Consider the following 14,393-nt stretch of genomic DNA (forward strand, 5'->3'; position numbering starts at 1 on the left):
TTATTGTTTATGGGTGGAGAGAAACAGGCAAAGATGTTATATTCAAATGGAATCGCTTTTAGTGAACTGAAACTTCAACTGTGGTCGGAATAAATTTGCTTTTCAAATACTAACCAAATTGTGTGAGGAGCCTATTTAAAATCCTCTCAGTAACTTCCCTCACATCAGAATAAGATTAAACTCAAGTAGGCTTCATGTGCTGATCCTTGCCTGCTTCTGCAGTCTTTCCTCTGTCTGGATTTTTACCCGCCTCTGCCATGTTGGAGCCATGTGGGCTGCTTTTGGTCTCTTAGAAACATCAAGAGTTTTCTTAGCTCGAGGACTTTGTGCATCTTTCCTCCTTCTGCTTACAGCTCTCTTCCTCCAGGTCTTCACATGAACACTCCTGTTAGTATTCAGGACTCAGCTCTGTTGTCACCCTGAAAGCCTTTCCCCAACTGCCTGGTACCTAGTATTGGGCTGCTAAGCAAACAGTTGGTGGGCCAAACCTACCAGCCACTCTGCAGAAGAAAGATGAGGCCGTTTGTTTCCATGAAGATTTACAGCAGTTTCACTCTGCCCTATGAAGTCACTGGAAGGAGCTCTACTAATATAGTGGTTATGAGTTGGGCTGCTAATTTTGAGGTCAGCAGTTTGAAACTACCAGCTGTTCCATGGGAGAAAGATGAGGCTTTCTGCTCCTGTAAAGATTTACAGCCTCGGATATCATATACAGGGTCACTATGAATCGGAACTGACTCCATGGCACATAACCAACCCAAACCAATCGGGTCACTGGAGTCCTGGTGTGGCACTATGAGTCAATACACTGGACTGCAATGTCAGTTTGAACCGCAAACTTGTTGTTCAAGCTCACCAGACACTCCTCAGAAACCCTTTACAGGGTCAGAACCAAATCGATAGCACTTAACAACACCATAGGGTTACTGGGAGGAGTCCTGGTGTGGCACTGTGGGATAATGCTCCAGACTGCAAAGTCATTTGAACTGCAAGGTCGGCGGTTCAAACTCACCAGCTGCTCCTCGGAAACCCAATACAGGGTCGCTATGGGTTGGAATCAACTTGATGGCACTTACCAACAACATAGAGTTACTTACTGTGAGTCGGCATCAACTCACTGACACCAGGTTTTAACCTAGTTACTCTATTACATGACCCCATTTTATTTTCTTCAGAGCATTCATTAACGCCTAAAATTGTCATTCTCTGTCTCCCCCTAACTAAAGTGTAAGCTCCCTGAAGGCAGCGTCTTATCTGTCTTGTTAACAACCTGTCACCAGCAGCTGCTCTAGGCATATTTGGCATACTGACATTTTTTTTAATTTTGTCTACATCTCAAATAAATTAATTTCGCATTAATTTTAAGGTAAAAGAGTGTTATTGTGGAAACTGGTGAAATACAATATGTAGTATTCCATTCTTCCTAAATTTCAAATCCTCTTCCTTAAATTTTAGAAATTGTCACATATTATCTATCCGTTTTACTTCTTTGTCTGTAGTTTATGTTCTGGACTGGTAGCTTCTATTCTGGGAACACCAGCTGATGTCATCAAAAGCCGAATAATGAATCAACCAAGAGATAAACAAGGAAGGTAAATAGAAAGTCTTCAGTATCCATGTGCTCGAATGCTTATAATAACGTTGTCCTTCAAAGATTGTTTATGTGTTTATTCTTGATGGAAATACGTTTTTGCATTAACATGTCCAACCAGGAAGTTTTTGGTTTTTTTTGTCTGTTTTTTTTAATGCAATTACCTGCTCTTTTGTCTTTTGAAAATGCATGATGCATTTGGGAAAATGAATTATAATTTACAATAATTATTTACACATAAGTTATTCACTGTGACTTTATTGTTTTCAAGGAGTTTTTGAAAGAGTACTCTGCTGTGACTTTGCAGAGCATTTTCTTCAGAAATGTATCATCTATAGGTAACAAGGAGAATTTGATTTGATACTTAACAACATGTTCTTTCTGGAAGAGATGAGGTGGAGTGAACTTCAAGAAAAGGACCAAGGATGAGATGGCTGAGAAGAGTCAGCTATGAAGATATCGCTAACCTCAAAAAGCAATAATCTATATGAACCACAGATATTATTTGTTCAGATTAGCAGAAAATATTTAATTTATGAGAATGTAGTTAGACTATAGATTCCTTTTAAATTATTATGTCATTTTATGCAATTTGATTAAACTGTATGGAGTGGACTGAAGGACTAGGCTTAGTTATAGTACGCGTGAGATGGAGACGCGTGAGCTAAGTCTAATAACTAGGGAATGAGCCCTTGATGGTTTTATGTGGGAAAAATTACATAGTTAGGTTATATTTATTTTATTTGTCTGTTTACAAAGAAGGGATTTAACAAAATTGTCTTATTTTCCTTTTAGGGGACTTTTGTATAAATCATCTACTGATTGCTTGATTCAGGCAGTTAAAGGTGAAGGATTCATGAGTCTCTATAAAGGCTTTTTACCATCTTGGCTGCGAATGGTAAAGTTAGCCTTTTCCCCTCTTCCTTTGTATTTAAGTTATTGTATTTAAATTATTGTTCATTTGTGAATATATTCCCCTTTTCCTTTCAGTGTTTGCAATGACTCTGCACCAAATTAAGGTTCATTCTTTTAAAAAAACCTCTTTTGATTTCCTTTTCTACTTCTCAAAATGATATTACCTGTGTGGTAGATTAACGTAAACTAATTTAATTACATCTATAAATTAATAGGCTGACATTCTGTTGTTATAAAGATATGAATCGATTTTCTGCAAGGTAAAACCTTTAGTAGTCTACTTAGCTACAATATAGTAGTTTGGAACAAGTTATAGATTTGTTACTTTGATACTAGAGACCCTTCGTATGAAATTTTTTAATGTTTTAAAACATAATTTATTACTTTGATGACAGAAATTACACTATCCATTAATCCTTGTTACCACAGAACTCTGATCAGTAAGGAATCATTACATCATTTATATTTGGTTTAGATGTGAAGTGAACTAAGATGTAGAATTAGACAGACTTGATGATTAACTAACAGAAAATATACAAACAAAGTAATTTAGTCTTTCATAAGTTAGAGAATATTTAAAGGAATGGATGAGTTTTGGGTTTAAATCTCCAAACAATGAAATATTACCAAAATAGAATAGTATTAATTGAGCACCTACTCCAGGCAAAGTGCTATAAAAGGTTGGCTTTGAGGTGAGCAAGATAGACTTAGCCCTGCCCTAACACAGAAGCATATTATAGTTTGGGTTGAATAGAAACTTTGAGGAGGAATCCTCAGTGTGAGTCTTGTGGAAATAAATGCGTGGTTCTATGGAAATATAGAGCAGGATGGTCACTGTGGAGTCCTAGTGTGGCGCTGTAGGATCAGCACTAGACTGCTAACTGCAGGTCTGAGGTTCACACCCACCAGTCAAACCCAATACAGGGTTACTCTGTGAGTCAGAACCAACTTGACAGCATTAACCAACAAGGTCACTATGAGTCAGAACCAACACAGCGGTAGCTGGTTTAAGTAGAGCATGGGCTAAAAGATGAAGGCCTCCTCAGAGAATGGACGTTTGAACTAAGATTTGAAAAATGAATAGGACTTGCCAGGTAAGTGGAGGGATGAAGGAGACAGATAAGGCATGAATAGCTCAAGGAACCAGAGAGCACCCCACAGCCTGATGCCCAGACCGTGGAGGACAGAGGCACAGGATGAGGCAGAGACCCAGTCATGGAGGGCCATACAAGTCAAACAGTGGTGGAGTACTGCTGGAGAATTTTAAACAGGACACTGACTTGATAAATCTGTATTTTTGGAAAATTGATTCTAGTTGCCTTGTCGATTGGCAAAAGGGCAGGAGTCGTACGTAGTTAAGAGAGAGTGGAGCTTGAGCTAGACTATGACATTGACATTAGGGAGAGAAGAAAATGGATTTAGAAAACTATTTAGGAAGTTTAAAAGAGATAGGAATCTGACTGATTGGATGGGGCTGGAGGAATGATTGGAGAAGAGGAAGTCAGCCTTACTCCCAGATTTCTGCCAAGAAAAAATGATGATCATCATTTGCAAGGAAGATTTTGGGGTAAAAAAACAAGTTATGTTTTAGCTGTGTTAGAAAGTCCAAATAGAACTGTCTAGACAAACTATCTTGGAGTCCTGGTGTGGCGCTACGAGTTAGTCCAAATAGAACTACAGACAACTATCTTAATACTAGGTCTGGCTCTTGGGAAGTAATCCAATAAAGATCATTTAGATCTTTACATTATCTATGTAGAGATGCTAACTAAAGCAAAGGAAATAAATGATACTGCCAAGGAAGAGTTGTTGTTGCTAAGTGCCATCAAGTTGGTTCCAACTCACAGTGACCCTGTATAGGGTTTCCAGGGAGCAACTAGAGAGTTTGTACCACCGACCTTGGGGTCGTGTGCTTATCCTACAGTGCCAAACTAGGTCTTCAAGGAATAGTAAGTGTCTCTTTAATAAAATGAAATTAATAGTCAAAGCACTTAGCAGTATTTGATACAACTGTATACCATATATTTTTAAAAAACATATTTTGGGTGGTCTTGATTACCCCTTGAAATTACGTCAAAACTGTGGATGCTTCTTACTGGAAAGGAACTATTTTATTTAGGCTGCATTAACCAGACACAATTATAGCCAAGCCGCCCAAACCAAAGCGCTGCCATCGAGTACATTCTGATTCATAGTGACCCTACCCTATACAGGACTTCTGAGACTGTAAATCTTTATGGGAGCAGAAAGCCTCCTCTTTCGACCACAGAGCAATTGGGGGGTTTGAACCACTGACCTTGTAGCCCAAAGCCCAACCCAAAGTGTCATCAGGGCTCCTTAGACACTATTATGTCATTAAATGCCCTTGTTTCTGACTCATACTGACTATATTGGGTTTTTGATCCACTGACCTTGTGAATAGCATTCCAGTGCTTATCCTACAGCACCACACCAAGACTCCAGACACTTTTATAGGTGCTAGTAATTGTAAGGAATAAGATGGAGTCTTTGCACTAGAGGAGTTTATAATGCAATGTAATGATAAATGTGTAACTAGGTAAGTCACTGAAATGACAAAATTAATATTAGTAAATCACTTGGTATATGGCCAACAATTGACTGACTAAACATGGCGTAACACATTGGCTTCTCCCAACTACTTGTGCAATGGTATTGTTGTGAAGTGCCGTCGAGTCGAGTCCGACCCATAGTGACCCTGTATAGAGTTTCCGAGGAGCAGCTGGTGAGCTTAAACTGCCAACCTTGCCGTTCAAATAGCCTTGCAGTCTGGTGCATTAACCCACAGCACCACACCAGGACTTGTGCAATCGATTAGTATTATATGCTTCTTTTATACAAGAAGATACAAAAGCTTACAAAGTCTACATAATCTAGCCAGGTCATAAAAAAACAAAATCACTGCCATTGAGTCCATTATTAAATAATGGAGTCAGAGCATCAGACTCAGTCTGTCTGACTCCAAAGGACATAGTCTTAACAAGTAGGCTGTATTAGTGCATTACCAGTTCTATCAGTTTGGCATACATACTATCAACCCTGAAGAAGGTGCAGGACCGGCAGTGTTTCATTCTGTTGTACATAGTGTCATTGTGAGTCAGAGCAGACTCAACAGTGACATTATGTGGTCTGCCAACAGCATGAACAAAATATTGTGGGAACACAGATGTTGTTGTTAAGTGTCATTGAGTCAATTCCGACTCATAACGACCCCGTATATGGTGGATTTAAACCACTGACCTTGTGGTTACCAAGCCAGTGCTTACCCTACAGCTCCAGTAGAAATGAAGAGAAGATAGAATATAGGAACATTAATGGTGTTGGTTGGCGGTTCAAGCTCACCTACATAGAGTCTCTATGAATCAGAACCAACTCGACAGCACTTAACAACAACAATATGGTTGACTTAACAGGATTTAATAGCCAATTATATGTGGAAAGTGAGTGAAAGAGAGTAATGTGACTGTATGTTTCTAGCGTGAGAGGCCAAGAAGGTGAGTGAGACCACTGATGAAAATAAAATCAGGGTCAGGAGGGAATGAGGGGCAGGGAGGATATCCAGGTACACACAAATGCTGGGATTATTTAATCTATTCCCTTTATATATGAGGCTTGGGAAGTATAAATGACAAAGACAGAACAAAGTAAAACGTAATAGGTGACAAGCACTATACTCAGCTTGTCTAATATACATTGTTGTTGCTGTTGTTAAGTGCCGTCAAGTCGATTCCAACCCATTGCAACTCTGTATAGGGTTTCCAAGGAGCAACTGGTGAGCTTGAACTGCTGACCTTACAGTTCAAACGGCTTTGCAGTGGCACATTAACCTACAGCACCACACACAACGTACATTAGCATTTACAAAATCTTACAAAAATCTATTAAAGCAGGTGACGCTATCCTGTTAGCCTCATTTTTGAGATGATGAGATCATGGCTTAAAGAGTTAATACACTTGCTCAAAGGCATGTAACTAGAACATGGCAAACCTGGGAATTGACGGACTGCAAGTCTCTTTGCCTGTAAACCCCATTCTCCAAACTAAAATAATACACTGAATTGCTCAAGGGTCTGAAGCTAGTTATAGAAGTTTTCAAAGTAAAGAGACAATGCATGGTGAAGGTGAAGTATTGCCAAAGATAGGCTGGATCACCAGGGTAGCATGTCTTTGTTGATTTACCACAAAGCCTGGTGGCACTGAACTTAGAAACCTAACTTAGTGCATCCAAATAAATCAGCCTTGCAAATACAGATTTCACCTTAGCTGAACTCACTGAAACTGATAGTCAAACCAGAACATTTTGTTCATTCACACTGAAAAACTCAACTTGGCAAGGGAACCAGACACTAAGCCAAGTTACAGTCAGAAGGTTGTTTGCTGGACTTGGAATCACAAGAACAATCTATTTATAAATGTATTAAGAATAAAAGGTATGAGGAAGTATTCTGCTTTCTCCCAGCAGTTAGAACAGCAGGCAGGCCAAAGGAGACAACATGGATTATATACTGTTGGATTCTCTACATGTTGTTGTTGTTATGTGCCATGGAGTCGGTTCCGACTCATAGCGACCCTGCATAGGGTTTCCAAGACTGTTAATCTTTACAGGAACAGAATGCCTCATCTTTCTCCCACGGAGCAGCTTGTAGTTTCGAACTGCTGACCTTGCAGTTCGCAGCCTGATTCGTAACTACTACGCTACCAGAGCTCCTTTATTTACACTAGTCACACCTATTTCAACAAGAACATCAACAAGGAAATAGTGCTCCAGCACACAGGATCAGTATAGCCTGTTGATATACTGCCTGTGATCTTTGATTAGATGATACTCTCCCTGCTTCCTGCCTGAATTTCTATTCAAAACCCAGCTAAACTCTATCCCAAGCCTATGCACTGAATCAAACATGCATTCTATAATAGGCACTTTTTCTGATGGTGATTTCTAATGTTTACTCTGCAATTTCCTCCTTTAATTTTTAGACTTTCTATCTTCTGTAGGAGCTCTGGTAGTGTAGTGGTTATGAATCAGGCTGTGAACCTTAAGGTCAGCAGTTCGAAACTACCAGCTGTTCCACGGGAGAAAGATGAGACTTTCTGCTCCTGTAAAGATTTACAGCCTCAGAAGCCCTGTACAGGGTCGCTATGAGTAGGTTCTGACTCCACGGCACATAACCACCACCACCATCTTCTGTAATCGGAGCCTTAGTGGTGGACTAGGTTAAGCGTTGGATTGCTAATTACAAGATCAAATGGTTCAAGCCCACCAGCCACTCCATGGGAGAAAGATGAGGCTGTCTGTTCCTGTGAGGTTTTACAGTCTTAGAAATTATAAGGAGCAGTTCTACTTTTTCCTATAAGGTCATTTAGTGTTGGAATTAAAAGGATGGCACTGATTTCTTGTTGAAGAAATCTTATCCCCTTATAATCTCTTCAGGTATAGTTACACCTCCATTCCAGTTAAAGGCAAGTTTTTCTGACGTGAAAACTCTTTCTCTACTAAATGTCAATTTTAATGTCCTTTATTGTGATACATCAATTGTTGGCTTTATGACCTAATACCCAAAGGATAACCTTTCATCTTCCTCAGTTTCAAGATTTTAAGTGCCTCATTGTCATGCTCCAGGTATGAACTACATGCAGAGGACCCCAGTCTAGTCTATCCATACTTCCTGAATCCTTGCCCTTGAATCAATATGATTCAGTAGACAGCAAACTACAATGGAAACCAGAAACAGTTGTTCTCCCTCACAGTATGCAAATTGTCATTTAGCAATAAGCCTCAGTGTCCTCTTCTGTAAAATAGAGATGTTAAAATTTCTGTTTAGAGGAATTTATGAGAAACCCAATGTGAAAATGCTTTGCAAATTGTGAATTCTTTATGTTTGAAATATCATAATATTGGTTTCAGCATAAATGGATTAAAAATGACTGTTACCTGAAGGTGATGTGTATATATACACACATGCTGCTGTTAGGGGCCATCGAGTCAGTACCGGCTCATAACGACCCTAATCACAACAGAACGGAACACTGCCGGGTCCTGTGCCAGATTCACAATCGTTGCTGTGGTTGAACCCATTGCTATTGCAACTGTGCCAATCCATCTTGTTAGGGGTCTTCCTCTTTTTTTCTGACCCTCCACTTTACCAAACATAATATCCTTCTCCAGGAACTGATCCTTCCTGATAGTAAGCCCAAAGTATGAGAGACAGTCTGATCGTCCTGGCTTCCAAGGCGCATTGTAGCTATACTTCCTCCAACACAGATTGGTTTGTTCTTTTGGCAATTCATGGTACTTTTAATATTCTCCTCCATCATCATAACTCAAATGCATCAATTCTTCTACGGTCTCCCCTATTCACTGTCCAGCTGTCACATTCATATGAAGTGATTGGAAATACTATGGTTTGGGCCAGGCATACCTGGCATATCTGTTGTTGAACAATTTAAAGAAGTCTTGTGTGGCAGATTTGCCTAATGTAATACATCGTTTGATTTCTTGCCAACTGCTTCCATGAGTGTTGATGGCTGATCTGAGCAAAATGAAGTCTTTGACAACTTCAATCTTCCATTCATATGTTGTTGTGGTTTTCAAATGCTGACGAGTTGGTTCTGATTTATAGTGACCCTGTATAGAGTTTCCAAGGAGTGGCTGGTGAGTTTGAACCACCAACAATGTTGTTCAAACCAACCTTGTGGTCCAGTGCTTTATTCCACAGCACCAGTGGTGAGGATTTTCATTTTCTGTCATTGAACTGCAACCCATACAGAAGGCTTTGCTTTTCATCAGTAAGTATTTTAAGTCCTCTTGGCTTTCAGCAAGCAAAATTATATCATCTGCATATCACAGTTGTTAATGAGTCTTCCTTTAATCCTAATGCCACGTTTGTCTTCATATAATACAGCTTCTCAGATTATTTGCTCAGCATACAGATTGAATAAGTATAGGTGGAAGCATAAAGCCCTGGCTCACACCTTTCCTCATTTTAAACCATTTGATGTTCAAACATCTGCCTCTTGGTCTATATACAGGTTCCTCACGAATTAAGTGTTGCAGAATATACATTCTCCACAATATTGTCCATTGCTTGTTAGGATCCATACAGTCAAAAGCCTTTGTGTAGTCAATGAAGCACAGGGAAATATCTTTCTGGTATCCTCTACCTTCAGTCAAAATCCATCTAATGTCAGCAATGATATTCCTCATTCCACATCCTCTTCTGAATCTGGCTTGAACCTCTCAAAGTTTTCTGTCAAAGTATGGTTGCAGTAATTTCTGCATCATCTTTAGCAAAATGTTACTTGCATGTGATATTAATAATATTTTCCAATGATTTTTGCATTCTGCAGGGTCACCTCTTTGGACTGGGCACAAATATGGACCTCTTGCAATAAGTTGGCTACGTAGCTGTCTTCCAAATTTCTTGGAATAGATGAGTGAGCACCTCCCAGTGCTGCATCAGTTTGCTGAAAGATTTCAATTTGTATTCCATCTCTTCCTGGTACCTTGTCCTTTGAAAATGTCTTCAGTTTACCTTGGACTTTTTCAGTATCATTGACTCTTGGTAATATGCTACCTCTTGAAATGGTTGAATATCAACCATTTATTTTTGGTATAGTCACTCTGTGTATTCCTTCTATCTTCTTTTGATGCTTTCTGCATCATTCAATATTTTGCCCATGTTGTTGTTAATTGCATTGAGTTGGTTCCAACTCATAGTGGCTCTGTATATGGTTTCCAAGGAGCAACTGGTGAGCTTGAACCACCAATCTTGCAGTTCAAACAAACCTTGAAATCCAGAGCATTAAATATATTGCAAGCTAGGCTTGAATTTTTTTTCTTCAGTTCCCTCAGCTTGAGAAATGCTTAGTGTGTTCTTCCCTTTTGGTATCATAGCTACAGGTCTTTGAACATTTTGTTATAATATTTGACCTTGTCTTCTCAAATTTCTCTACGATATTTTCTATTCAGCTCTTTTACCTCTCCTCATTTCTTCCATTTGCTTTAGCATCTCTATGCTGGAGAGCAAATTTCAGAGTCTCTTCTGACATCCATTGGGGTCTTTTTCTTCTCTCTTGTCTTCTCAATGACCTTTTGCTTACTTCCTGTATGATGTTCTTGATGTCATTCCACAACTCTTCTGGTATTTGGTCTTTAGTGTCTAATGCATCAAATCTGGTCTTCAGATGATCTCTAAATTCAGGTGGGAGATGTTCAAGATCATATTTTGGCTCTCAAGGACTCATTTTAATTTTCTTCAGCTTCAGCCTGAACTTGCATATGAGCAATTGATGGTCTGTTCCACAATCTACTCCTGATCATGTTTTGGCTGATGACAAGGAGCTTTTAACACCATCTCTTTCCACAGATGTAGTCAATTTGATTTCTGTATAGTCCATCTGGTGAGGTCCATGTGTATAATCATCTTTTACGTTGTTTAAAAGAGGTATTCGCAATGAAGAAGTCATTGGTCTTGCAAAATTCTATCATGCAATCTCCAGCATTATTTCTATCAGCAAGGCCATTATTTTCCAACTACTGAGACTTTCTGTTTGTTTCCAACCTTTACATTCCAATTACCAGTAATTATTAACACATGTTGATTGCATGTTTGATCAATTTCAGACTGAAGAAGTTGGAAGAAGTCTTCAATTTCATCATCACTGGCTTTAGTGGTTGGTGTGTAATTTGAATAGTAGTGGTATTAATTGGTCTTCCTTGTAGACATATGGATATTATCCTATCACAGACAACATTGTACTTCAAGACAGATCTTGTTATGTTCTTTTACATGATTAATGCGATGCTATTTCTCTACAATGTCATTCCTAGCACAGTAAACCATGTGATTGTCAGATTCAAAATGGCCATTACCAGTCCATTTCAGCTCACTAATGCCTAAGATATTGATGTTTATAAGTTCCATTTCATTTTTGACAATTTCACATTTTCCTAGATTCATACTTTGTACATTCCATGTTCTGATTATTAATGGATGTTTAAAGCTGTTTCTCTTCATTTTAAGTTGTACCCCATCACCAAATAAAGATCCTAAAGACTTCACTCCATTCACATCATTATGGTCAACTCTACTTTGAGGAGGCAGCTCTTCCCCTGTTGTATTTTGAGTGCCTTCCAACCTGAAAGGCTCATTTTACAGCACTATATCTGACAATATTCTGGTGCTCTTCATCATGTTTCAATATTCAGTATTCTGGTGCTGACAGTGTTCCAGTGTTATTCATAGATTTTTAGTGACTAAATATTCAGAAGTCTGTCTTCTTCCTAGACTGTCTTCATCTGGAATTTCAGCTGAAACCTACATAGATATATATGTACATATATCTATGTGAATATATGCATGGAGTCCTGGTCTGGCACTGTAGGATAAGCACTAGAGAACAAGATTGATTTGAACTGTGAGTTGGTGGTTCAAACCCACAGGAACCCCTATACAGGGTAGCTATGAATTGGAAACAATGTGATGGCACTTAACAACAACATTGGAATCCTGGTGTGATGCTGTGGGTTAATGTGCTAGATTGCAAAGTCTGTTTGAACCACGAGGTCAGCGATTCAAGCTCATCAGCCGCTCCTAGGATACCTTATATAGGGTTGTTATAGGTCAGAACTGACTCAACAGCACTTAATAACATATATGTGCACATGTATTTGTGTGTGTGTATGAAACTCTGGTAGCATAGTGGTTACAAGTACGGCTGCTAACCTCAAGGTCAGAAGTTCATAACTGCCAACTGTTTCTGGAAGAAAGATGAGGTTTTCTGTTGCCTAAAGATTTACAGCCTTGGAAACCCTATATAGGGTTGTTATGAGTCAGAACCAACTCCACAGCACGTAACCACCACCACCACTACAAATGTATATTTACATTAGTAATTGCTTTGAAATATGCACTAACTTTTTTTTGTTAATCTTTCAGACTCCCTGGTCACTGGTGTTTTGGCTTACTTATGAAAAAATCCGAGAGATGAGTGGAGTCAACCCATTTTAAGTCCTTAAAGATTCAGACCAGTAACACAGTATTCAGTATCATTGAAAAGTGGACATCGGCAACACACACCTCCTATGATTTCTACCTCTTTAGGAAGACTTTATTCCACAAAGACTGTGATTTATAGGGGGCAGCACTTTGTTTTTCTCTGGAGATCCAATATCTCTTTGATTCCTCTTTTTAACTATCTGGTCAGATTCACAAGGCCACTCAATGAGACCCAGCCTAGCCTTTTCTGAAATAAAATACAAATCTGGCCACTTTCATCTTCAAGGTCTGACCTTTGAGATGCTATTCTGTACTGAAGAGCCTTATAAAAAGAATGGAAGCAGCATCTCAGACCTGAAGCAGACCATAGGGATGTGGAAGATTACATGCGTAGTATTTAAGAAACATATTTAACCTGTTAGGTTCGTATTTACAATTGAATGACTCATGTTCCTGTTGTTAAAGTGCACATCTTGTAACTTAAAGGGCGGTGAATGAAACTTTGGGAATTAACATTTTGAGTTTCTCTAGTGTTGAAGGAAGGTGATGTATCTTTTCTTGCCAGGAGGATGCAAAAAATAAAGTTGAAATGAAGTTTGGATTTCGAGTTAAGAAGCTACTTTCTGCCAGTGCCCCATCATTAGATCTGTGTTCATTGGTTAGCACTCAACAGCACATCTAAGGACTTCCCCTGGAAGTCACAGACTATAAATGCTGATGAAAAGACAGAAGGGCATTTACTTGCCTTGTTATATAGCCTATCATTACTTGGATTTGTCACTAGCTCTCAAGAATCTCAATGTATAAGAATTGTAATTTATTTAAGATTCAGCTGTATAGGTCTGTTTTTTTATAACGCCACTCTGTAACCATCAGGCTTTTAGTGGTATTTTTTTAACAAAGGCTAATATAATGTCAACCAACTCTGGTATGCATCTTTCCTTATTTCCCTTCTCTAACATGAAGGGCCTAAGAGAAAGAATGCAGCTGTCATACTAAAGACTCCTCTGGCCAGAATCTCATGCAGTTTAACGGAGTGTCCTAACCTAAACAGTGCTCAGTAGAATTGTCTGTGGCATACAGCTATGCTTCCAATCATTGAACCACATCCCCCTTTCCATTTCAAAAAGTGAAAGATTTCTTCAAATCCAGCTACACACCACCTGTTCCTCTAGTCCCAAGCAGTAGACGTCTTTGGATGGGATAGTGGTTGTGACCAATAAAACAGCAAAACTTAGAAAACTCAGATCTGAGAAACACCTTACAGCTAACCAATGTCTGTTGTGATAGGTACTGATGTTATTGAACAGAAAAATGTTTACAAGTGCTCTGTGATTGCACTATTATACAATAATTACTGCCATTTTAGGAATGTGGAACATAATATACTTTAAATTATACCATGATGTACTAAGTAATATGCAGAGGATTCTTGTTTTTTTCTACCTGCAAAATGATGAGTTAAAATCTTAAAATCTTTAGGCAGTGTACTTTCCCATTGTATTCTTCAGTCTATATGAATTATGTTATTCAACATATTTAAAATGTATTATGTACTTAAATTCCCAGGTATTTGCATTGGAACCAACTTTGGGAAACTTTTCTTTTTTATGTTTTATAATCTTTGTTGTTGTTAGGTACCATCGAGTTGGTACAACTCATAGCAATCCCGTGTACAACAGAACGAGACACTACCTGATCCTGGGCCAACCTCACAATTGTTGCCATGCTTGAGCCTATTGATGCTGCCACTCTGTCAGTCCATCTCACTGAGGGTCTTCCTCTTTTTCTCTGACCCTCCACCTTACCAAACATGATATCCTTCTCTAGCAACTGGTCCCTTCTGACAGTATGTCCAAAGTATGAGAGAC

General features: G+C 38.9%; 1 protein-coding gene across 1 annotated transcript in view; it reads left to right on the plus strand.

The window, feature by feature from the left end:
* SLC25A27 (solute carrier family 25, member 27) overlaps nt 1-13,058 on the plus strand; it is a 51,313-nt gene extending 38,255 nt beyond the window's left edge. Inside the window, exons 7-9 of the mRNA XM_006860528.1 lie at nt 1,500-1,592; nt 2,387-2,489; nt 12,463-13,058. Coding sequence (XP_006860590.1) covers nt 1,500-1,592; nt 2,387-2,489; nt 12,463-12,534 — 268 coding nt within the window. The 3' untranslated portion in view covers nt 12,535-13,058. The remainder of the gene's footprint in view (nt 1-1,499; nt 1,593-2,386; nt 2,490-12,462) is intronic.
* Nucleotides 13,059-14,393: the final 1,335 nt, after the last annotated feature.

The sequence above is a fragment of the Chrysochloris asiatica genome, unplaced genomic scaffold, assembly GCF_000296735.1.
Source record: "Chrysochloris asiatica unplaced genomic scaffold, ChrAsi1.0 scaffold00038, whole genome shotgun sequence".
NCBI lineage: Eukaryota > Metazoa > Chordata > Mammalia > Afrosoricida > Chrysochloridae > Chrysochloris > Chrysochloris asiatica.